Genomic DNA, 27,694 nt, shown 5'->3' with positions numbered 1-27,694 from the left:
ATTGAAGTGCGTAAAGCTTCAGTTGTGTCCTAGTGAAACTTCCTAAAGTTGGAGGCCATACATAATACAATATAGCCCATTTCTTCTTAGGAAAACTAAACAAACATTTGTTTCCAATTCTGATTCTGCACTCTGAAGTAAGAATCAATCAAATTCCTCCCCTACAGGGCAAATATTTGAAGACAGTTGTTTCTCTCTGCCTTCTGTTTTCCAGAAATCCAAGTCTTTCCTCCCCTAGAAGTAATCTCTAATCCTTTCATCTGTGTCTTTTGATATTTACCCTCCATATTGCCAAATAATAGGCTTATTCAGCTGTTTCTGGGTATATCCAAATAAATTTACCTGTTGACTCCCTTTTATAGAGGTTGAGAATTCCAAATTAATTCCAAATCAATTTTGATTAAGTCAGCAGTGCTGCTATGTCAGTGTGGAGCCAAGTAGTGTACTGTCCTTTCTTACACAACTCTTAATTTTTCCTGCCGTGGATTGCCTTATTTTAAAATTTGCTTAGTTTTGTTATGTTTTAATCACTGTTTTTTTTTTCTCAAGGGCTTGAACAGGTATGTAAAATCTCTATAAACGGTTTTTCTAAACGCTCAGGTATTTCCTGTATTTTGGACTCCTTCCAGAGACCCCTCCACCCTCAATCTGCCTCCTCCGATCTGGCACAGATGACTTTAACCCTGCTTTACCAGTCTCTCATCCTGTGAAGTGTTTTCACTGGTCTTTGGTTTTGATAACTTTTTCTTACATCACATATATTTCTCTTTTTTTGGTTTACCCTCTCATACCAAAACACTTCTTCCTGCCTGTACCTTCCTTAAAAATGAAAAAAATGAGAGGTACAATTTTCCTTCTGTGCAAACCTGGAACTCTCTTTAGTCAATCCTTATATTGGAATAATTGACAACCTATAAAATTCTAGCTTGAAAATAATTTCCCTCAAAATTTTTAAAGCATTGCCTATTTTACTTTAGCATTCTGAGCTATTATTGCGAAATCCGAATGCATTCTAATTCCCTCCCTATTGTACGTGCCCTTGTTTCCATGCCTGTTCCACTGAAGCTTTTGGTATTTCCTTTCTGTTTATCCCTGTCATTCTTACAGTTTCTGGTGAAGTGACTTAGTGTTTACGAATGTGCTTAAAATTTAGTTTGCTAGACATTCTTTCTGTAAGCTCTTTCATTAAAAAGATTTGTATTGGGAAAATAGGTTGTATTACACTTTGATAATTGCTATGCAACCATTTTTTTTTAACTCTTTCTGGTTGAATATTGGGATTCTTGGATTGGTCTTCTAATTTTCTTGTTTTTATCTTCCTATTTCTACTTCTGTCTTTTGATTTTACTTGATGGGAAACTTTATCAATATTTAAACTTTATATTGAATTCTTTGTTTTAGTTATATTTTTTAATTATCAAAAGGTTTGTCTGCATTCTTATTGTTTTAGTGTCATAGTATTCGATTTTTTTTTTGTCCATATAGGATCTACATTTCTGTCATAACTACAGTATATTTTTTGGGGGGGATAGTTTATCTTTATTGTCTTTTGATAAAGACAGACTCAGGATTTGAGAAAGGAAGTAAAAAAAAGGAATAGAGGTTTAGTATGCTTTTAGATTATTGTGTCAAGAACCATTTCAGGTTTATTCATACATTATCTAATTTAATCTCACAACCACCTTGAGATGTGGGTGTTATGATTATCATAGCTTCTGACAGCTGAGATTCAATTGTAGGCCTCTGACACCAAATCCCATCTACTACTAGATTATTATTCCATCTGCTACTCTCCACTAGTGAAAATGATGAAACCCTGACTTAAATATTGATACAAATAATTTTGTGTGATTAAAGGCAAAATCTTAGAAATTAACTTAAATTCATTGAAATATGAAATTAATCTCTAAAACACTCTCCCTCAACTTTTTTACATATGGAAAACAGACATTAATATGTGCAATGGGTGTGGTCTTTTAATCTCAACTCTGACGTTTCTCTTTTCAAAGCATCCATAGAACTCATTTATTTCTCATCTCAGAGTACTCTGTGCATATTCCTTTTTAGGCCTTTATAACCCTACTTAAAAGCAAACTTCTTGGCTTTATGGCTGTTAACTCCCACAGCTAGCACATAAAACATTTGTGGAAACTTGAAATGGTAAATCCTGCTATTTTGTTGGCACTCGATTTTAAGAATTTGTAAATGTTACCATAGTAAGTAATGCCTTAAAAGACAATATTTTTTTTTTAAAAGGTATGCTTTAGATATTTTTCTGATCTCTTTATCTTTTTATGGTCTACTCACACTGAATAGTTTTCTGCATTTGTCAGTCCAGGAAGGCAGACGGTCATGCTTCTGGATGTAGGCTCCCAGGGGTAGGATGGGAGTGGAGTTTTTATAATGGAATGTGGCGCACATTCTTGCAAAAGCAGTGTTTCAGTTGATTTGTGTAAAAACATTAAGAAAAAGTAAATTTGCAATAATGGCCCCAAAGAAATTGTTAAAAATAGACAAGACTTGCATTATTCTCATATTAACCATACCATTTTTCTCCATGTCACCCTATACTTGTAAAGGTTCATGTTACTGGATGAGTCAATAAAAACTCCAAACAGGAACTCTTTAGGTGAGTTCCACTTGCTAAACAGATTTTATAGAGGAGTCCAAAATGTTCATTTCCCCTTTGTAGTACACACAAACAATATTATTAGAAAGTTAAAAGTATAAATTACAAGCTTTAAATGAATGGCAGTTTTTCTTGAGTATTTTTGCTACAAATAGTGCTCACATCTTGAGTTAGACTTACCTTTACTCTTGCTTCTACCAAAATAAACTCAAGTTCAAGAATTAATGTTTGCAGGTTTGAAATGATTCTTTATCAAAACTTACTATTGAAGAAAATTAATCCAATCAATTGAGTCCTTTAATTCCCACTCACTAGGATGATTTCTTGTTCTGATTTTCCAATAGTTATTTGTGGAAAATAATATTATAAAACGAGATAAGTGAGTATTTCTGTACAAGATATTTGCATAAGTTACTGCAGCTTTCCCTCAGGTTTTATATTTGAAAGTGAAACTAATCACAAAACTTTTCCAAAGTTATAATATAGAAAATATTAATAATGATAGTAAATTATCTTTATTACTTCCAATTGAGTTAGATGAATTCCATGTAAGTTCTCTCATAGTGCATGGATTAGCCAAGAACTGTAAATTCATTAAGAGTGTATGTACATATACATATATGCTCAAAATAATATAAAATTATATATGATTATTACAATGATATTAATTTAATGAAAGTCTGCTGGATATATTTGTTGTAAATCATTTGGTTTTTTCCTTTGAGAGTCAAACATATTTGCAAATTAATCTGATTTTTAAATTTTTAAAAGTCTGTAGCTACAAATTTTAAATATGATTAGATGCAATGCAATGGAGTGAAATATTTCAGTGATAAATATTTTTAAAACCAAATGCTGTCTTGGCTTATTAGAGCTGAATAGTCAAAGAATGCCTGTAACAAGTTAAAAAGGACATTTTCAAACTCCATTAAACTTTAAAACTATAAGTATAATCTTTCAGGAAGCACTATGAATGGGGTCTCTGTTGATGGATTTAGTGTCTTACTCCCTAGAGCACATGTGCATTGAATTAAATGAACAGTAGCAGTACTATTTTAGAGTTGACACTCTACTCTTAATATGCATATTTTGTCAATTTTTTTTTGTTTTAAGCAGAAATACATCCTACTACTCTATTATAGCTACTTTAATGTTTTACTTTGCTACTAACTGAGACGCTCAATTTAAAAGCGGTTTCTTCATTCTAGGGAATTCCCTTAATTACAAAGTAGTTGTATGAACTCTTATCTAAGATTTTCCTATAGTGGACTTTTCTCTTGGATCTACAAGTATCATTGGCTTCTGGATTTAGATATAGCCTCTTTGTTTTATTTAAAGAACGTTATTATAGGCTTCTAAAAAAAATGAAAGACATACATGGATGCATACACATGATAGTGTTTTATTTCTCAAAATATCTAATTTGTGGTCTGTTTAGACCTGAAATTCTATCATTTCCTGATTTAATATGTTGTTTCATACACTAATCTTTTATTTCATAATAGTGTTCTAAAGACATTTAATATAATCAAACATCATTTAAAAAATTCTTTAGCAAAATAGCTATAATGTGTTTTTTACTAAAATATTTTAATTTAACTTTGCTGCAGATGCATAAAATATTTTAATTTTGAAAATAGATAAAAACAGGATAAATAATACATATTCTAATGTTGAAAAGTTCATCGATACATTTGGAATTGCCAAAGACTAAGGAAAACACAACTAATCCTCTCAAATTATTCCAAGAGAGACACTCCAACATCTGATTATCTTTAGCTATTATAATATGTGGATGTTTAAATAAAAACCACTCTATTTTATGTATTGTATGATACATCTTATGAAGTTGCACCTATCTTGATGGAAATGATTTCTGGTTTGTAATGAGAAAGTGGATTTGAATTTGTAATGTATAATATGTGTGTTTCCTTAAGTTTACCTTTACCTAAACAAAAAAGTTGCATGAACCCTCAGCATGCTTTATTTGGTTGTCTGCAGAAATTAGCTAATACCTGGCATAAAATGAGCAATAGGATAGACATGATACCCAGCCATATGGTTATAAGCGCTTACACTTTCAACAATGACTTATGCACCTTGCTGTCAGAAAGCAGACAAAGAAAAGTGACATATCTAGTAATAAAGTAAAAATTTGTTTTTATCTTATCATTTGATGACTTCTTAAGGATTGTGTTTTTAAAAAAAATCAGAAAATTTCAACAGCCAAAGTGAAATTGAATAATACCACCTCATTTATTTTTATTCAGTTTTATATTTTCTTATCGTCATTTTGTGTTTAATAACAACAATAGAGGACTAAAATAAAATGGTTGAGGGAGAAAAATGATAATTATGAAGTTTACGTCTAGTTAGGTTATTTATGGTAGCTTAAAAAATTAAGTGCCATAATTTTTAACCATCCCTAAAATGGTTTTTGAAAAAGCATATGAAATGTTTACAATTATATTATCAAATTTTGGAATGTTTAATTGAATTTATTTATTGATGATTATTTTTATTTTTATTAGAGAAGAGGTCTCGCTCTATTGCCCAGGCTGCAGTGCAGTGGGGTGATCCTGGCTCACTGCAACCTCCGTCCCCTGGGCTCCAAGGATCATCACACCTCAGTCTCCCAAGTAGCTGGGACCACAGATGTGCATCACCATCACCATGCATGGCTAATTTTTTTTTTGTAGAGATGAGGTCTCATTTTGTTACCAGGCTGGTCTCAAACTCCTGGGTTCAAGCAATCCTCTGGCCTCAGCCTCCCAAAGTGCTGGGATTACAGGCATGAGCCACCTCACCTGGCCTCTATTTAATTTAAAATATTTTTCTTACCAGCAAATGTGGAGGCATGTTTAAGGAGCAGTAGTTTAGCTGTTGTAAGATACTTCTAGTTCTTACTGATTGACCTGGAATAACTAAACAATCTCTGCTTCAGCAACAGAGTCATTGTCAAATTCACTCATTGAAAGTTTGTTCAGCTGGCAATAATTTAGGCTATGTACAGATTTAGAAACTTTTAAATTATAACACAATAATTTATATGAAGGAAACATGTATGAAGGTAAACTAGGTTTTCTTTGAAGTCTCTCTCAGTAATCAACTTTATCTTAATACTCACTAAAATATTTAGCATAAAACTTACAGTTGATGTCAACCCTTTTTCTAATATTGTGTTTCAAAGACTAATTTTTAGCATATTAAATATTAGTTTTGATACTCTTTTAGAAGTTTAACCAAAGTTTAGATGATTAACATAAAAACAAATATATATATATACCTTCATCCATAGATGAAACTATGCAGTAGCAAATGAAATGGATATTTGCTACTTTTCTAGCCAAGCTTAATTAAAAGATCCAATGGTTAAATAATGCTTACTCTTAATTTTAATTTCACTTGATTTTTTATACACCAAACTTCAGGCCTTTTTTTCAAATAGCCAACTAAGGATTTTTGTAGCTAAAATTGAGGGTGATCGTTACTATGTAAAATAACTATTACATTGGAAATGTACCATCTAAATCGGTTCATGTGGTGCCAGAGGAATATCTACTATTTCAGACAAACATTGGTCAGTAAATTGATGCAAGATCCTATGGTTCATGCTGCATTGGTATTATTTCCTCCTTGTAAAAGAAAGGTAGAATGATTCGTGACACACTAAATTAAAAATGAGTGATTCTGGGTGCTGTTTGTGTGTGCGTGTGCGCGTGCGTGTGTGTGTGTGCGTGTGTGTGTTTCCCTACAATATGTCTGTTCTCAGCAGATTTTATAGTCTGGAAAGGAAAAGAGACATAGAACAGACAATTACAGGTGTACTGAGTATAGCAAAGGAGAAAGGGTGCTAAAAAAAAGTCTGTAAGAACCCTACCTAATCTCGTCTAAATTGGACATCAGATATCCTCCATCAGAGAAGGGAGTTTTGAGAAGGAAATGAGATTTAAACTCACCACTGAAAAGTACGTAGGGATGAAATGGGTGAATGTGCTGGAGTGGGAGGAAATGATATGATGCATGTGCAATGATATGATGACTTGAGCTGGGAATGAACAGAGTATTTTCCAGGAAACAACATTCATATGTCAACTCTCCATCTCTTCTCTATCTGTCTCATCTTCACTCTTCCATTTGCTTTATGGGAGACATTTTCAATCTTGTCCTGAATCTAATCAATGTGATGTTCTGCACTACTCTTTTCGTTCTTTATTGATTTTATTTTATTTTATTTTATTTTGCATTTTGCTATAGCATTACAGATGTCTTTAGAGTTTTCTTAGTTTGGCTATTTCTCTCTTTAAAAAAAAATGCCTTTCACCTTACCTTTACCCAGAGATGTATATGAAATAAGTGTTATTTTACCAATATTACATATGAAAAATGAAGGTCTAGTGAGGTTAAATAACTTACTTATAGTTATCCAGCTTGTCAAATCTATAAAGGGCACAGTTTATGCATGACTACTGTAACAGTTACTTTTCAGGGATATATAATTACTAGTTCGGATACATATTAATTCTAACCAGTACCTGTATGTTTCCCCATACTGTCAGAAAGGATACAGTGCCAGATCAATATAATAGTTTAGGGCAGCCTAAAGAAACAAGACTTCCATCCTAGAACTGAAGCTAAATGAATTTTATTTCCTTATTTTATTTTGTTTTACAATTTAAGTTTCCAGAATTAATCCACAAGACTCCCACAAATTAAGTCAGTAGTATCCTGTATATAAACAAAAAAATCCACACCTAAAAATGAGAAGTAATCTTATTCTATAATTATGTACAGCTTTTCTCTAAAAATAAAAATATACTTGTTCCAAAGTTATCATGTTAGAGGGGACTACATTTTCAACGCTTGCAAATTTTGCATTTGTTTCAGATTCCCTGTTTTATCTTAGACATCTGTCTTCACCTAATTTATAAGAATTGTCAGTTCGGGGCACTTGTATGTTTATTTAGTATCACTACTTCTGAAATGGGTTGTGTGTTGTATCTACTGTTCCATAGTAGTCATTGGAAAAAAAAAATCTCAGCAAGAGTTTAAGACTAATTAAGGGAACTAGGGCTGATTGTCAAGAAAAATTCTTTTGATGAGAATGCTAGAAATGAATTACACAGCATTAAATAAAACCTCAGAAGACTATGATGGTGTCAGGGTTATAAAACAGAGGGAAAAAAACAACAGATTGCTGGGATACCAGAAGAAAACACTTCATGTTTGAATATTCATACCAAATGGGCTATTTTGTGGAATCCTTACAACTCAGAATGTATTGTGGTTTGAAAGGAAGGTATCATTTCACTAGTTGTTTACTCTATGGATGCCTCATTCCAACTAAAACATAACTGTTTGCATAACATGTCCTGTTTTACTTTAGAGAAATCCCCGGATGGAATTTCATCAAATATGATAAAATGCTGGACTTATTCCTCTTTAAATCTCGAGGATAGAATCTGTACTTACCCTCTTCAGATCTTGGAGAAAAAGAGCTTTACTTAAGTATATCTAAAGCATAATTTATTTTGTAGTTCTTTGATTTTGTATTTTTTCTATCATTCCTAGAGGACTTTTGGTTTTTTAACCAATGAATATATTTCATGGAATTTAAAATGTTTAAGTAAATTATTTTAGAGTTTAATAAAAGCAAATTAAAAATTGCTTATACCATTAATCAACGTCCATCAGCTGATAGTTATTACACATGCCACTTTGTATGTGATATGGGTGATCTAAAAGGGCTTGACCTCCAGGAAGCTGCGTAGATGAAGCATGTGACCAAAGTTGAAAATGTAGAAAATGATGAAGTGCTAAAAACAGGGTAGGACTCAGGACAGTTCAGGGAAGTGAAAGACTGATGTGTATTTACTCTAGACATGGGATTGAATTAGGGCTTTAAGGATAATTATTAGAGGAAGTGATTAGTCTAGGTAAAGGAAATAATGAGTTAGGCCCCATGTTTCAGCGAATGTGTCACATTAAAGAGAAAGCAATTATGCTTAAAGGGAGCAAAGGTTTGCATGGCGAAAAGCAGCAAAATATAAAGTTGGGAAGGCATGTTGACTAAAATTTGGTGGATCAAGAAAGCAAGGAGTGTAAGTTTGACTTGCTATTAAGGCAATAAGAGAGCCATTGTCAGCTCTTGAGCAAAAAATGCATAAAAATATGCTTATAAATTATAAAATATAAAGGTTGATAAAAATAGATTTATGTTGATTAAAATAACAAAGAAGAGAGAGAAGCAAAGATGACCTAAAGTTATAGAGTAGAAGACTATTCAGTTTCTTGAAAAATAATTCTTAACTTTGGCAGTGTACTACATGTGTGAGTTTACATTCCACTCATAGATAATGCTTATAGAGGAAATGTATTGCTGAATTCTTAATTAGAATTTGGAATTTAACTTGTCCCCTCTTATGTTACATAACTTTGTAAATGAATTGGCAATTCTTATCAGAAATATCAACAAGTTACTGTATATTTACTGGCTGATTCTTGGATTCTTGGCATTGTTAAAAGAACTCTGGGAATTTTACAAAACAGACACAACTGGACAATGTCTAGATAAGTCATATCAAACATAGATATAAGACCATTCACCTTTGTCTGTCAACAAACTTACCTCTCCTTCAAGAATGAATTTAAATATTACCTTCTCTTTGAGCACTTACAAATATCCTAGAAAGAAATGGCTACGTTTCATGAATTTTTAAATTCCATCACATTTTTTATTGTATCCTTTTAATGGTATTTAGTATTATGTAGTGTTTTTGTTTTTCCGATCTTCACTGAGTGCAATATTAAGGCCTACACTGGTATAATTCACTTCATAGATGATGTGTATCATTTAGATTATAAGCACTTTGAGGATACATCAAGAGCAAAAGCAAGAGATGCTGTTTAATGAATCCTTACGTGACTATTCGCAATAATTATTACCTTTTAATAAAGTGACTAGCAGAGGGAGTAATCAATGTTTCCTTTGTTCAAAAGGAAGGTCACAGTTTCAAAGTATTATTTTGGGGAAAATTATTCTTCCATGTGTGAACATGTACATACTCAAAGTAGTCAGCACACTCCCTAGTATATATTTGACACTCAATAATATTTGATTTTTTTTAGTATATAATAGGTTATACTCTGAAAAGTAAACAATGAAGAAAAGAAAGAGGCAAGGAGAGTGCCCAAGGTACATGGTCAGGAACGGTAAAGCATATAGGTAGGTCTAGATCAATAGGAGGAAAGAATGTATCTTAATACAACGTATGAAGATCCATTAGAGATTTTCACAGAACCAAGTGTGTTCTAAGTGGCATGGAATGACTGTAAGTATTAATGAGGTGGAGGAGAGGTAGAGAACATCTAAGATATCATAATAGTTCTTAATAATGAATGCATTATTGTAACATATTGCTGGTAATATCAAAAGGTAAATTATCTCCAGACTGTTCATTTTTTAAAAGTTTAAACTATTTGAGTATCAAATAGTCCGTATAGTCTAATATTCTAGGAATTCACAATATGCATAAAATGCATAATGTAGTTTCTAAATGAAACCATATGCCAACTGTTGGAGTGAGAAAGGTTGTCTGGACTCCATGACTTCTTTGCTTAGCTTTCCCCTGGTACATATACCATGCTAAAATTGTCAATATCTTCCTGAGACTATATGAAGGAAAATGGTAGAAGAGGAAGCTAAATGTTTACTGAGGATTTACCAAGTGGAATAGGGTCTGGGTTAGACATTTCATATTCTTTATCTCATGTTAATCTTCATAACAAGTTTGTAAGGTTGATGTTACTACTTATGTTTTATAAATGAAAAAAAAAAATCAAGGCTTGGACAGGTTATGAAATGTGCCTAAAGTTCCCCAGCTGTAAGTGGCAGAAGTGGTACTCAATGCCAGAGCCCAAGTGCTTTCTACCACATTGCACTGTCCTCACTCATAAAATGAAAACTGACTGACAAATGAAGTCAAATCGTTATTTTACCTATATTTTTAAAAACATTTCAGTTATTTTTTGTTTACTAAATAAATTGGAGGGCCGATGGTAGAGAAAGACGTCTTCCAGACTGATGCAAAAAACAACCTGAATTGAAATGATGCTAAAAAAAATAAATTTTCTGCTTTCTCAATCACAGTTTCCTGCACTGAGAGATTACTAAAATTTTTTAACATAGAAAACATACTTTACAGTATAGAAAAGCATATGGAGATAAAAATAAAATGGGTATTGATACTACAAAATTGAATGCAAGTTTTATTGGATGATAAAAGGAGTTAGTTGAGGATAGTCTAACCTTGAAAGATTTAAAGCATTGGTGTGTCAGAAGAGTACCTGGCATATTGTAGACAATCAATACATTTTTTGTAGAATAAATTATAAAAATGTAATCATATTACCTTGTAATATTCACATTAATTGAGAGTCCAGAGCAGATTGGTAAATTTTAACTTTTTGCTAATTAGAAATACCAGAGTATATCTTAATAAAAATATCAAAGCAATTATGTGTGGATTGTTGCATTTTGTACTTCTTTAAGATAAGCTTAAATTAATCAAGAAGAAAATGAATCAAGTGCATTCATATTTCTTTTCTAGTGCTCAGCCTCTTGTGGTAAAGGTAGAAAGTACCGTGAAGTGTTTTGCATTGACCAATTCCAAAGGAAATTAGAAGACACAAATTGCAGTCAAGTACAGAAACCTCCAACTCACAAAGCCTGTAGATCTGTCAGATGCCCTTCATGGAAAGCCAATAGCTGGAATGAGGTATATGATGTATATTTTATAATTATATATGTATTTTTTTATTTAAAAAGAAAATCTTAATTCATTCTTATTTTTCATAACCTTTAATGTTTTACTTCTCTAAAATGTATTGTTATGTACTTTTTTGCACTATGCTTTGTTAGTATTAATACTAAACAGTGTTAACACATTTGCTAAGTTTATAGTTAAATAATAAATCAGTCATTTGATTTTTAAAAAAATTAATACAGGGTCTTGCTATGTTGCCCAGGCTGTTGTTAAACTCCTGGACTCAAGCAATCCTCCCATCTTGGAGGATTAGCTAAGACTCTTGGATTTTAGCTAAGATTGAATCCTGGAGAAGGGACTGGTAAATTCCAGATGGGATTGTAATCAGAGATTGAGAGTTAGGGAGTTGTCAGAGGTAGATAGCCTAGGCTGTGCTAGAATGAAAAGACTCCCCAAAAATGAAAAGACTCACCAAAATGAAAAGACTCACCAAAAATGAAGTTGATAAATAAATGAGACCCAGGCTGACAATTTAGCCTGTAAAAGAAGGGTAATTGATACCACTTGGCATACTCAGAGAAAAGAGATCAAAATTTAAATTCGGGTAGGCATGCATTTGAAAATGACTGTCAAACACCACCAGCTTGGGAAATATTGAGAGGACAAAAGCCATGAAAGAAGTCAGAAAAGATAGCTGGAATAATTTCCTGAGGACTGATTTCAATGGGGCTAGACTTTCAATGTAGCCATCTGGCTGCTCTCAGCAGTACCTCAGAGAGCTTATCTATTTCTTAAAGGGCCTAGTCCTGCAAAGGGAAAAAGAAAGCCATCTTCTCATCGTGCAACTTCCTTATCTCTGTCAGATGTTTGAGTTATGTCTATTGGGGAGCTAGAAGGAAATGGAGTCTCCCCTGGGGTCCAAAGTCATCATCATTCTCTCTTTGCACTCAGCATGTCAATGCAGGACACGCAGCTTTGGAGTGGAATTACGTCAGTGCCTCACTGATGCTGAATAAAAGCCTCCCAAACTGAGTAAAAATCTCAAATGTCTTTGTAGAAGAGGCAGCCTCTGTCAAGTGTTAATGTGCTGGGGCTTATGGTCAAGAAAACTAGAGGCTAATGTGTCTGTTTTTTATCCCACAAAAAAAGATGTATTATTGGGCATTTGCTTCTATATTGAATGTTCATCAAATCAATCAATTATTTTTCATGTTTTACCAGATGTCATGATTTAAAAGATTTCTCTATTAACTTGTTTTATTTAGTAAATGTCACTACTCCCTACTAAGTTGTTCAAGAAGGAAATACTGGATCCATCCTTATCCTTTTTCCTTGCCTCCATAGTTAGTCACTCAACAGATTCTCTCATTTCTCATTCAAGTAGCTCTTGAATCTCCGTTGCACCCACCCCAGTCTAGTTTAATAGTTCATCATCATCTGTTCCTGAGCCTATAATGGCCTCTCTACATACATTTTGACCATTATTTACATTCATATAGTGTGAGCTCAGAAGAACTCAGATATGCTTGTGTTGCTTAGTAGCATCTGTGACTAAGCATTATCTTTAGGGAGTAAGACTAAAACCTAACCCATGCTCACTTGTTCAGAATTATCTCAGACCAGTTTCTCTTTTTCTCTTGGCGACAATGGATATTTTGTTTCCTAAGCACCTATCTAAGCTAAATACTTCTTGCTTTGAATACTGTGATCTAATTGCAAAAATACTCACCATCTCTTAAATTATTATGTTTCTCATATTATGGTTTTACTTAAAGTGGAGGTTTGCCTTACTTGATCTGGATAGAGGTGTGGCAGGATAATGGCAAAGTAGCTTTCCCCTAAGGATGTGAAACATCCTAAAGGCACTGCATGAATGGCCAGAGATCTGTCCAGCAGTTAACTCCCAGTTCCTACATCAGGCAGGAGCCACAGGGACATGGGAGTGGAAGTGGGAGAGACTTTTTGTGTCTTGGCCACCAATATTCCTGTTGGCCCCAAAGCTTCTGTTCCTGCTGTGCAGCTGCTGTAGCTGCTGTGGCTGGTATTCATGAGAGACACTTTCTATCTCTGAACCTCCAGCTCCACAATAGTGAATCCATCATCTGTGGTAACAAATTGGCCTTGGCTTACCACCGAATATGAAATTACATAAGATCTGCTAAAGGAATGTATTTCAGGGGCTTCAAAAATACAAATATGAATGTTTAAGAACTATAAAAAATAGATGCTTTTTTTAAAAACATAATTTGCTTTCTTCTCTTTGAATTGGTTTTCCTTGTCATAGAAATTAGTTGCATTCACCCACACAGTCCTCACATCTCTGCCAGAAACAGATGACCACTTGTGAAGTCATTGCCCTTTGATTTATTCTATAAAAAGCATCCAGACGAAGTTAACAATTGCAAGCTGTCATTGCACTACATATAATAATGTATTAAACAGAAGTGTACTTTCAGAGGTAGTTACAAGATAATCACTGGTTGCTGCTTTATTCCAATTGTATGAATTGTCACATTGCTTTAATATAATCACACTTAAAATAATTTCATTTTATTACTATTTTACATGATGCCTCAAATGGAAAGACTCATTTGGTAAATTTTGACCACAGAGATGCTCAAATGAGTTTTGAAGGAACACTCTTCATTTGATATTTGTATCTTTTTGTTTAACGAAAGGATTTAGTAATGCATTTTAATGACTGTTGCTAAACAGGAACAAACGATGCTATGCAGGACCATTTGTCCTCTATGTTCAGATGTATATCCTCAGATGCAAATTAAATAATTGAATCATTTAAAACACACACACACACCCCACCCCCACTTCCTGGAAGCAAGGGGATTTTTTCAATTTAATTTTATCTATTTGGGAATGGCAGCTTCACTTGTAAATTCAAGTTTTTAAAGCTAGTATGGTTCTAGATTCTTCATTGTCTCACGTCCCATCTGCTTACTTAAGTGCCATCCAAATGCACAATCTCTATTTAGGAAAAAAAAATATTCCAAATTCTCACCTCCCCTTAATCATGGCAAACCTGCTGGACCATTTAGATGCCTAAAGAATCTCACACAACAATATTCAGTATAGAATCAGGTTAAATCAGCCTCTTGGCTGCTTACACCTTCTTTGAGACCCATCATTTTCTTTTTTTTTTTTATCTTGAAATAATTTTTTTTTTAAATTATACTTTAAGTTCTAGGGTACCTGTGCATAATGTGCAGGTTTGTTACATATGTATACTTGTGCCATGTTGGTGTGCTGCATCTATCAACTCGTCAGCACCCATCAACTCGTCATTTACATCAGGTATAACTCCCAGTGCAATCCCTCCCCCCTCCCCCCTCCCCATGATAGGCCCCGGTGTGTGATGTTCCCCTTCCCGAGTCCAGGTGATCTCATTGTTCAGTTCCCACCTATGAGTGAGAACGTGCGGTGTTTGGTTTTCTGTTCTTGCGATAGTTTGCTGAGAATAATGAAGGATCTAGAACTAGAAGTACCATACGACCCAGCCATCCCATTACTGGGTATATACCCAAAGGATTATAAATCATGCTGCTATAAAGACACATGCACACGTATGTTTATTGCGGCGCTATTCACAATAGCAAAGACTTGGAATCAACCCAAATGTCCATCAGTGACAGACTGGATTAAGAAAATGTGGCACATATACACCATGGAATACTATGTAGCCATAAAAAAGGATGAGTTTGTGTCCTTTGTAGGGACATGGATGCAGCTGAGACCATCATTTTCTTACTTACATTTTAAGATCAGAGCCGAGACCAAGGTGATATAAATTCCAAAATCCCACAAATCTGCTGCCCAGTGCTCCCAACCCAAAGCCCCTAATTTGGAAAAAAAAAAAAAAAGAAACTGTATGCTAAATGCTAGATGCGTAAGAGATTTTGTATTTCTGTAATTCCATATTGTGTAATTTCAAAAATACATAAGTATAAATCTTTATTTCTATATTTTCAGAATTTCTGACATATATGTATATGTTTTATAATTTGAAAAATAGTAAATGTTGATTTTTTAAGTCCCTAAAGCTCCTAAGAATCTGTGATCCCTTCATTTGTAATGTCAGTGACATTTCTACTAGTGAAGGTAGACTAGAGTTCAGGGACAGGGAGGATGCCTTCCTGCTTCCAGCACTGGGTAAACTTTGCTTCCTAATTTTTTCTAGCTAGTGAAATTCTGTTTTTCATTTCAATGCTGTCTGTTAATGCTCCTCCTTTATCATCTTTCTTGATATTTAAAGTGACCTTTCTTGGGGAAGGCTGAGGTGACGAGCACTCTAATGTAAGGCATTTATCAAACTTTTCAAGGCATAAATAGTTGAATCTCCATAACAAAAGTAAAAAATGAGAAGAAGAAGGGAGCAGCAAGGGACACTTCCTGACACCATATAAGAGTTTTTATTCCCCACAAATGCAGGTATTAATATGTGCATTAGGCAGATGAAGAAACAGCAGCTTATAGAAAGGTTAAGAAGCTTCCATGGAATACTATGCAGCCATAAAAAAGGATGAGTTCGTGTCCTTTGTAGGGACATGGATGCAGCTGGAAACCATCATTCTCAGCAAACTATCACAAGAACAGAAAACCAAATAGTGCATGTTCTCACTCATAGGTGGGAATTGAACAATGAGATCACTTGGACATAGGAAGGGGATCATCACATACCAGGTCCTATTGTGGTGAGGGATTAGGGGGGAGGGATAGCATTAGGAGATATATCTAATGTAAATGATGAGTAAATGGATGCAGCACACCAACATGGCACATGTATACATATGTAACAAACCTGCACGTTGTGCATATGTACCCTAGAACTTAAAGTATAATAATAATGAAAATAAATAAATTTAAAACAAAAACAAAAAAAAGAAAAATAAAAAAGAAAAATAAAAAAGAAAAAAAAAGAAAAAAAAAGAAACTTGTGTAGGTCACAGTGCAGGAAATGTTGGGGGCAGGGATTTGAACACAGGTCTATTTGAGCTTTCTCCATTATACTAGGTATCATTATTCCATTATTATCATTATGCATTAGCTCATCCTTATATTTTCTTAGCAAATTATTGCCCCTTTGGCCAAGAAAGACACATGAAGTTCACAATTTCAGGCCATCACTGCACTACATATAATAATGTAGTCAATAGAAATGTAATTTCGAAGTGGTGCTGAATTCATTGCAAGTTTTTAATGTAAAACTGTCTGTTGCATATATATATATACATTTATTTATTTTACAGGTTAAAGGGTAAATAACTGAGAATATAGTTGATCACATATTAAATATGGAGTTGCTTAAATCACTAACATATTAGGTTACATTAGCAGAAGGATGATGTTCAAAATGTTGGACACTAATATATCCTGATCAGATATTTGGAGTAGTGCCTATTCTGGAATATAGATTATAAGAAAAATCTTGACAATTTTCCATATCCCCAGAGAAAAACAGTTAAATGGTAGCACCTATACTATGTTGGTTGTCTAGTGTTCTGCCCCTAGTAGCGAGAGTCCTGATTTTATTAGTGGTTTAAACTACAAAGACTTTTCTTGTTTACATAACAAAATCAGAGAGTGGCTGGTTTTAATTTTAATTCAGCAGCTCTACAACATTAGAGTGCTGGACTGGCATTTCTGTGATTCTGTTGTTCAACTTGTAATGGTCATAAAATGGCTGCTACAGTTCCAGTCCCCATGTCTTCATACTTTCTCACATGAAAGTAGGTATATATTTGTTCTACATTTAAAAGGCAGACAGGTTCTGGACAGTGCATTAAAGTTTAAAAAGTATTCTAGTTCAATATAAGAGAATATTTGCTAACATTGGAGATTAAAAAATGCCATGGCTGCTTTCACAATACAGTGAACCTACTCACAATGAAGTTATTTAAGTATGAGTAAGTTTTATGGTCACTCATTCATTATTGTTATAGAAGGATTTCATAATGAAAGAGAAATTAGGATTACTTATTCCTAGAGTCTCTTTAACCTTAAATACTATACTACTGCTAATGGTACTACTATATTATTGATTCCCTTGAAATAAACCATAGTTGCAAATAAATGACTGTAATGAAATCAAAACCTTATCCATAATAAAAAAAAATTATAAACAAAGCATCAAAAGAGAAGACTTCTCTATTTTCATTTTAAATAATTATTTATTAAACAGCAGAGTGAGTCAGCTTTGAACCCGTTTTTGCAATGCACAATCTAATATTTCCTTATCTCTGCTCTACAATAGCTATAATGGCTACAGTACCTGTGGATTTGCTAAAATTTACCTAATCCATTTCCACTCTCAAGTCTTTAAAGCACTAATGTATGCAGTGTTATATTTGTTCATAAATAGGATATTTATGAACTGTCTGGATTGAGTTATATAATATAGATGAAGTAGTGCATCCCAATCAGTTAGTTGGTGTTATAATTGCACTTATAGCTTCACAATGCCTTTACATTCATTACTTGGATTTTTTTAAAAGACAAAATTTGACATGCTTATAAATATTAGTTCTATAAAACTGTTAAGGCCAGGCGCAGTGGCTCACTCCTGTAATCCCAGCACTTTGGGAGGCTGAGGCGGGCGGATCACGAGGTCAGGAGATCGAGACCATCCTGGCTAAGACGGTGAAACTTCGTCTCTACTAAAAATGCAAAAAATTAGCTGAGCGTGGTGGTGGGCACCTGTAGTCCCAGCTACTTGGGAGGCTGAGACAGGAGAATGGCGTGAACCCGGGAGGTGGAGCTTGCAGTGAGCTGAGATCGAGCCACTGCACTCCAGCCTGGGCAACAAAGCGAGACTCTGTCTCAAAAAAAAAAAAAAAGTTAAAATAATGGATACATATTTAGGAGTTATAATGTACCTTGGGAAGCCATTCTAGTAAGCCACTTAAGAGTGGATGATAGTGTTTTCCCTGTATTTGCAACCATAGAAAGAAATGGCTTTGGGAAAAGGGAAAGAGTTTTGCCATGGAAATATTAAATTTTAGGTGCCTTTGACATATCTAAGTAGAAAACATATAAAAATCTTATAAATACATGAGACAGTTCTTATAAATACATGAAAATATAAATGCAGAACTCAGAATTGTGATCAAAGCTGGAGACAGCATTTAGAAATTACTCAAGTATAGAAGAAATTGCTCAGAAAGAGCTTTTTAAGAGAATCCAGTTATAAATGGAACCCTGGGATATGCTGACATTTAAAGAATATGCAGAGAAAATAGTAAAAGACCCTGAGAAGGAGCAATTCAAGAGGTAAGAGGAGACCCTCTAGAACTAAAGGAGTTTCAATTACAGAACCAGAATGATTCAACAGAAAGTGATCAATGGTGCCAAATGAGTTCGGGAGATTAACTAAGAAAAGATTTGAAAACTTTCTGTTGAATTTGGCAATTGGGGTTATTGATGACAGCAGGCTAAGGAATATTCAATTTAAGCAACGAATTCTTCTAAGTTAAAATCTAAAACCATACTGATTTACGCTATTGTACTTTTATTCCTAAAAACTGGAAAACAAGTTACTTTTTTCTTCCAAGTAGTAGTCCCTTCTTTTTCTTTTTAGAGAAGAGGTTCATATCAAAAATATAGTAGCTAGCTGTTCTCTTAGTGGATTTTTAAAAACTCATGCTAGGATCAAAGGACCAATAATCAAGTGTGGTTTATCCAATTGTAGGAAATTATATTTGCCTAATAGAACTTCTTGCTAAACTGTGTTTTATAAACTATTTTTTTTCCAGGAATTCTTTTTCAGGCTTAAAGGCAGGATGTTTTCCAAATATAGTTTATGTTTCTGAAATCAGCTGTGAAAAATATTTTCAGCAGCTTTATTTTATAGGCTAGACATTTTCAGAAGAGATTCATTTGAGTTAAACTACATCCAGACATTTTAGTCTATTTAATATTGTGCCATACACAAAGTGCAGATGAAATTTGTAGATATGCATAAGATTTTATACATTTAGATATGCCTTATCTTTTACTTCATAAGTAAAACAACAAAAATTCTCTTTGAAGTCAGTGGTTGCTGCTTATACTCACAAGAGAGAAAACTACATTTTAAAGTGTTTTCCAGTAAAAATGTTGGCACAGTTTATGAGAGGAATTTTAGTCTACTGGGTAAACTAAATTCTTAGCTTTAGTGGGCTTTTAATTTTCTTTCAGAAATAAAATAAAACTGTATTTTGCAGATATATATTTACTGTTGTGAAAAGGAAATTAGTTACTCTGGAACTCCTGCAGAAATAATGAACTTGGTGAATAACCTGATTTTTCCCCCTTATAATATTACAGTTGGGAATACTAATGGATCCCCAAACAATATTGCTCATTATGACCTGCAATTCCCACTGGAATGACAAGGAATATAAACAATGAAACTCTCAAATTAAATATCATTAGACATACTCTACACTTTATTAATGTTGGCATCACAGCTCTTGTAGTCAAGCTCTGTTATTATATGGTTTCACTACTTAATTTTGGAACACCTGACATCCTAGAATTGAAAGATTGCCAAGTCCTTCTTCATCCCCAGGAGGCAACACAGTAAGAACTCAGTCTGGAGTAAAAAAGAACTGAACTTCAACTATTTTTCACTGCTGCTATGATCTGAATATTTGCCAACCCCACACCTGAAAAAAAAATGCATGTGTTGAAATCCTAACCCTTGAGGTGATGGTATTAGGAGGTAGGGACTTTGGGAGTTGACTAAATCATGAGGGTAGAGCCCTCATTGTTGGAATTAGTTCTCTTATAAAAGACACTCCAGAGAGCTAGCTTGTTCCTTCACGCATGTGAGGACACGGTGAGAAGGCACCCTTTTATAAATCAGAAAGTAGGCCCTCACCAGACACTGACACCGCCAGCACCTTGATCTTGAAATTCCCAGCCTACAGAACAGTGAGAAATAAATTTCTGTTGTTTATAAGCCATGAGTTTATGGTATTTTGTTATAGCAGCCCTAATAGACTAAGATAAAAAAATTAGTACTGGTAATGAGGTGTTACTATAACAAATATCTCAACTACCTCAGGTGTGTCTCCAGTGGTCCCAAGTATAGCAATGGCTGTGATGGCCAACCCTCCAGAGTGCACAGGTGATAAACTTTAGCAGTGTCCAATGGGACTATCTCCACTGACAAACAGAATAAATGAGTCATGGTTGTGTGACAACTTCCACCTAAATTTCAAAGGATAGAGCTGCCTACAGACTTGGGCACATGAGCTAGGAAGAGGGCTTTTGCAAGGGCAGAGCGATGTTCATGGAAATATGGATAGTAAAGGCCATGAGGTCTCAGATGGAAATCGTAACATGTTATCATATTATTGGACAGTGGAGGAAAGTTCATCCTTGCTCTAAAGTGGCAAAAAAGAAACAATTGTCCCCACTAAGGTGATGCCTAGTGAAGCCATGGCGTCAGAGCTGCCCCTGTGATCCCGGACCACTAGAGCCACTGACATGCAACTTCAGTCTGGAAGGGCCATAGGCACCTAACTACAATCCATGAGAACTGTGGCATGGGCTGAATCCAACAAAGCCATGGAGCAATGCCACCTAGAGCCCTGAGGACCCGATCCCTGCCGCAGTGTGTCCAGAAGGTGGAACATTGCATCAAAGATTATTCTCAAGACTTAAGATTTACTGTTGTTGGCTCTGCTAGGTTTTTGACTTACTCAAGTCCTATTACCCTTTTCTTCTTTTCTACTTTTCTTTTTTGAAATGAGAATGTCTATCCTATGACTTGCCTCTACCACTATTGTATTGTGTAAGCACATAACTTTCTTGATTTCACAGGCTCACAGCTGAAGAGATATTTGCCTCAGGATGAATCAATTATACCTTGAATCTCACTCATATCTGACTGAGTTGATACTGAGATGAGAGTCTGGACTTTATAGACTTTTGAATTGATGCTAGAATGAACTAAGACTTTGGTGTTATTGAGATGGAATGAATATATTTTTCATGTGAGAAGGACATGAATTTGAGGAGTGGGGCAGGGAAAGAATGGGACGATATGAATGATTGTGTTTCCTCAAAATTTACATGATGAAGTTCTATACCCCAAGGTGATGGTATTAGGAGGTGGGGCCTTTTCTAGTCCCTTTTAAAGGACATCCCAGAAAGCTAGCTCATCCCTTCCTCCATGTGAGAACACAGTGAGAGGGTGCCCTGTAGGAACCAGAAAGTGGACTGTCACTGGATGTAGAATCTTCCAGCACCTTGATCTTGAAATTCCAGCCTCCAAAACTGTGGGAAAGAAATTTCTGGTGTGTGAGACATTCAGTTTATGGTATTTTGTTATAGCAGCCTGAACAGACTAAGACAATCACTAACTATAGGCAGCACTTCAGGCAAGGGACTTTAACTTCTCCGATTCCCAGTGTCCTCAGCCATAGTACCCCTTTGATAGAGCTGTTGACAGGAATAAATGTATGGAAAGTGTTCTGTGACATTTCATAAATAACACAAAATTGTACACATAAGAAAAACAAGACTTGGAGAGGTTAAGACAAGGTTGTCTATGTTTACAATTTACACAGCCAGCTTTCCAAAACTCCTATCCATTGAAATATAATCATGAATCAACAAATTAGCCAAGATGGCCAAATAGGAACAGTTCCTATCTGCAGCTTCCAGTGAGACCAATGCAGAAGGCAGGTGATTTCTGCATTTCCAACTGAGGTACCCAGTTCATCTCACTGGGACTGGTTAGACAGTGGATGCAGCCCATGGAGGGTGAACAGAAGCAGGCAGGAGGGGCGTCACCTCACTTGGGAAGCACAAGGGGTCAGGGAACTCCCTCCTCTAGCCAAGGGAAGCCATGAGGGACTGTACCTTGAGGGACGGTGCTATCCGGCCCGGATACAATGCTTTTCCCCTGCTCTTTGCAACCCACAGAGCAGGAGATTCCTTCAGGTGCCTATATCACCAGGGTCCTGGGTTTCAAGCATAAAACTGGGCAGCTGTTTGGGTAGACACCGAGCTAGCTGCAGGAGATTTTTTTTGTATGTGGCACCTGGAATGCCGGCAAGACAGAATCATTCACTCCCATGAAAGGGGGCTGAAACCAGAGAGCCACATCATCTAGCTCAGTGGATCACACTCCCATGGAATCCAGCAAGCTGAGATCCACTGGCTTGAAATTCTTGCTGCCAGCACAGCAGTCTGATGTCGACCTGGGATGCTGGAGCTTGGTGGGGGGAAGGGCATCAGCCATTACTGAGGCTTGAGTATGCAGTTTTCCCCTCACAGTGTAAACAAAGCCACAGGGAAGTTCAAATTGGATGGAGCCCACCACAACTCATTTTTTCAAATTGGGTGGAGCCCTCCACAACTCTAGCCAAGTTGCCTCTCTAGATTCCTCCTCTCTGGGCAGGGTATCTCTGAAAGAAAGGCAGCAGCCCCATTCAGGAGCTTATAGATAAAACTCCCATCTCCCTGAGACAGAGCATCTGGGGGAAGGGGCAACTGTGGGTGCAGCTTCAGCAGACTTAAATGTTCCTGCCTGCCGGCTCTGAAGAGAGCAGTGGATCTCCCAGCACAGCATTCGAGCTCTGCTAAGGGACAGAATGCCTCCTCATGTGGGTCCCTGACCTCCGTGCCTCCTGACTGGGAGACTCCTCCTGCTGGGAGGAGTCTCTCCTCATACAGGAGAGCTCCAGCTGGCATCTGATGGGTGCCCCTCTGGGACAAAACTTCCAGAGGATGGAAAAGGCATCAATCTTTGCTGTTCTGCAGCCTCTGCTGGTGATACCCAGGCAAACAGGGTCTGGCGTGGACCCCCAGCAAATTCCAGCAGACCTGCAACAGAGGGTCCCGACTGTTGGAAGGAAAATTAACAAACAAAGGAATGCCTTGAACACCAACAAAAAGGGTGTCCATGCCAAAATCCCATCCAAGGTCACCAACATCAAAGATCAAAGGTAGATAAATCCACAAAGATGAGGAAAAACCAGCACAAAAAGGCTGAAAATTCCAAAAACCAGAATGCCTCTTCTCCTGCAAAGGATCACAACTCCTCACCAGCAAGGGAACAAAACTGGACAATGAGTTTGGCGATTTGACAGAAGTAGGCTTCAGAAGAAGGGTAATAACAAACTCCTTTGAGCTAAAGGAGCATGTTCTAACACAGTGCAAGGAAGCCAATAACTTTGAGAAAAGGTTAGAGGAATTGCTAACTAGAATAACCAGTGTAGAGAAGAATGTAAATGACCTGATGGAGCTGAAAAACACAGCATGAGAACTTCATGAAGCATACACAAGTATCAATAACTGAATCGATGAAGCGAAAGAAGATTGAAGATCAACTTAATGAAATAAAGTGTGAAGACAAGATTAGAGATAAAAGAATGAAAATGAGTGAACAAAGCCTCTGACAAATATGGGACAATGTGAAAAGACCAAACCTACGTTTGATTGGTGTACCTAAAAGTGACAGGGAGAATGGAACCAAGCTGGAAAACACTCTTCAGGGTATTATTCAGGAGAACGTCCCCAACCTAGCAAGACAGGTCAACATTCAAATTCAGGAAATATAGAGAACACCACAAAGATAGTCCTGGAGAAGAGCAACCACAAGACACATGACTGACAGATTCACCAAGGTTGAAATGGAGGAAAAAAATGTTGAGGACATCCAGAGAGAATGGTCTGATTACCCACAAAGGGAAGCCCATCAGACTAATAGCGGATCTCTCTGCAGAAACCCTACAAGCCAGAAGAGAGTGGGGGCCAATATTCAACATTCTTAAAGAAAATAATTTTCAACCTAGAATTTCATGTCCAGCCAAACTAAGCTTCATAAGCGAAGGAGAACTAGAGAAGCAAGAGCAAACATATATGAAAACTAGCAGAAGACAAGAAATAACTAAGATCAGAGCAGAACCAAAGAAAATAGAGACATGAAAAACCCTTCAAAAAATCAATGAATCCAGGACGTGTTTTTTTGAAAAGATTAACAAAATAGACTACTGCCAGACTAATAAAGAAGAAAAGGGAGAAGAATCAAGTAAACACAATAAAAATGATAAAGAAGATATCACCACTGATCCCACAGAAATACAAACTACCATAAAAGAATAATATAAACACCTCTATGCAAATAAATTAGAAAATCTTGAAGACATGGATAAATTCCTGGACACATAAACCCTTGCAAGACTAAACCAGGAAGAAGTCAAATCCCTGAATAGACCAATAACAAATTCCGAAATTGAGGCAGTAATTAATAGCCAATGAAACAGAACAGAGGCCTCAGAAATAACATCACAAAACTACAACCCTCTGATCTTTGACAAAATCTTTGACAAAAACAAGCAATGGGGAAAGGATTCCATATTTAATAAATGGCATTGGGAAAACTGCATAGCCATATGCAGAAAACTGAAACTGGACCCCCTCCTTACACCTTATACACAAATTAACTCAAGATGGATTAAAGACTTAAACATAAGACCTAAAACCATAACAACTCTAAAAGAAAACCTAGGAAATACCATTCAGGACATAGGCATGGGCAAAGACTTCATGACTAAAACACCAAAAGCAATGGCAACAAAAGTCAAAATTGACAAATGGGATCTAATTAAACTAAAGAGCTTCCGGACAGCAAAGGAAACTATCAGCAGAGTGAACAGGCAATTTACAGAACGGGAGAAAATTTTTGCAATCTATCCATGTGACAAAGAGATAATATCCAGAATCTACACAGAACTTAAACAAATTTACAAGAAAAATACAACCCCATTAAAAAGTGGGTGAAGGATATGAACAGACCCTTTTCAAAAGAAAACATTTATGGGGCCAACAAACATGAATAAAAGCTCATCACCACTGGTCATTAGAGAAATGCGAATCAAAACCACAGTGAGATACCGTCTCACGCCAGTTAGAATGGTGATCATTAAAAAGTCAGGAAGCAATAGATATTGGAGAGGATGTGGAGAAATAAGAATACTTTTACACTGTTGGTGGGAGAGTAAATTAGTTCAACCATTGTGGAAGATGGTATGGTGATTCCTCAGATCTAGAACCAGAAATACCATTTGACCCAGCAATCCCATTTTGGGTATATATGCAGAGGATTATAAAACATTCTACTATAAAAATCATGTGCACACATACGTTTATTGCAGCACTGTTCACAATAGCAAATAATTTGAACTAACCCAAATGCAGTCAAGGATATCCTGGATCCATCAAGGATAGACTGGATAAAGAAAATGTGGCACATATATACCATGGAATACTATGAAGCTATAAAAAAAGGATGAGTTCATGTCCTTTGCAGGGACATGGATGAAGCTGGAAGCCATCATTCTCAGCAAACTAACACAGGTACAGAAAACCAAACACTGCATGTTCTCACTCATAAGTGGGAGTTGAACAATGAGAACACATGGACACGGGAAGGGGAACATCAAACACCAGGGCCTGTTGGGGTGCAGGGGGCTAGGGGAGTGAAAGCATTAGGAGAAATACCTAATGTGGATTATGGTTTGATAGGTGTAGCAAAACACCATGGCATGTGTATACCTGTGTAACAAACCTGCATGTTCTACAAATGTATCCCAAAATATAAAGTATAATAAAAAAAAATCAATGAACTAGGAGCTGGGTTTTTGAAAACATTAACAAAATAGACCACTAGCCAGACTAATGAACAAGAAAAGAGAGAAAAATCAAATAGACACAATAAAAAATGATAAAAGGGATATCATCACTGATCCCACAGAAATACTAACTACCATCAGAGGATACTATAAACACCTCTATACAAATAAACTAGAAAATCTAGAAGAAATGCATAAATTCCTGGACACAAACACCCTCCCAAGACTAAACCAGGAAGAAATCAAACCCCTGAAAAGACCAGTAACAGGTTCTGAAATTGAGGCAGTAATTAATAGCCTACCAACCAAAAGCACAGGACCAGATGGATTTACAGACGAATTGTACCAGAGGTACACAGAGGAGCTGGTACCATTCGTTCTGAAACTATTCCAAACAATAGAAAAAGAGGGACTCCTCCCAAACTCATTTTATGAGGCCAGCATCATCCTGATACCAAAACCTGGCAGAAACACAACAAAAAAAGAAAATTTCAGGCCAGTATCCCTGATGAACATGAATGCAGAAAGCCTCAATAAAATACTAGCCAACTGAATCCAGCAGCACATCAAAAAGCTTATGCCCCACAGTCAAGTTGGCTTCATCTCTAGGATGCAAGGCTAGTTCAACATACACAAATCAATAAATGTAATCCATCACATCAACAGGACCAATGACAAAAACCACATGATTACCTCAATAGATGCAGAAAAATGCCTTTGAAAAAAGTCAACACCCATTCATGCTAAAAACTCTCAATAAACTAGGTACTGATGAAACGTATCTCAAAATAATAAGAGATATTTATGACAAACCTACGGCCCATATCATATTGAATGGGCAAAAACTGGAAGCATTCTCTTTGAAAACTGACTACCTGACTTTAAACTATACCACAAGGCTACAGTAATCAAAACAGCACGGTACTTGTACCAAAACAGATACATAGACCAATGGAACAGAATAGAGGCCTCAGAAATAACACCACACATCTACAACCATGTGATCTTTGACAACCTGACAAAAACAAGCAATGGGGAAAGGATTCCATACTTAATAAATGGTGTTGGGAAATCTGGATAGCCATATGCAGAAAACTGAAACTGGACCCCCTCCTTACACCTTATACAAAACTTTGAATTAAAGACTTAAACATATGACCTAAAATCATAAAAACCCTAGAAGAAAACCTAGGCAATACCATTCAGGACACAGGCATGGGCAAAGACTTTATAACTAAAACACTAAAAGCAATGGAAACAAAAGCCAAAATTGACAAATGGGATCTAATTAAACTAAAGAGCTTCTGCAAAAAAACTATCATGAGAATTAACATACAACCTACAGAATGCATGAACATTTTTGCAATCTGTGTGACAAAGGGCTAATATCCAGAATCTACAAAGAAACTAATTTGCAAGAAAAAAACAAACTACCCCATCAAAAAGTGGGTGAATAATATGTATAGACACTTTTCAAAAGAAGACATTTATGTGGCTAACAAACATATGAAAAAAAGCTTATCATCACTGGTCATAAGAGAAATGTAAATCAAAACCACAATGAATACCATCTCATGCCAGTTAGAATGGTGATCATTAAAAAGTCAGGAAACAACAGATGCTGGAGAGGATGTGGAGAAATAGGAACACTTTTACACTGT

General features: G+C 35.7%; 1 protein-coding gene across 1 annotated transcript in view; it reads left to right on the top strand.

Annotated features, from left to right (window-relative positions):
* Positions 1-27,694, top strand: part of ADAMTS20 (ADAM metallopeptidase with thrombospondin type 1 motif 20) — a 211,085-nt gene that overhangs the window by 145,475 nt on the left and 37,916 nt on the right. Inside the window, 1 exon segment of the mRNA XM_031650426.1 lies at positions 11,239-11,406. Coding sequence (XP_031506286.1) covers positions 11,239-11,406 — 168 coding nt within the window.

This window comes from Papio anubis, chromosome 9 (genome assembly GCF_008728515.1).
Source record: "Papio anubis isolate 15944 chromosome 9, Panubis1.0, whole genome shotgun sequence".
NCBI lineage: Eukaryota > Metazoa > Chordata > Mammalia > Primates > Cercopithecidae > Papio > Papio anubis.
Note: the sequence above shows the minus strand (reverse complement) of the source record. Positions and strands in the feature narration are given on the sequence as shown.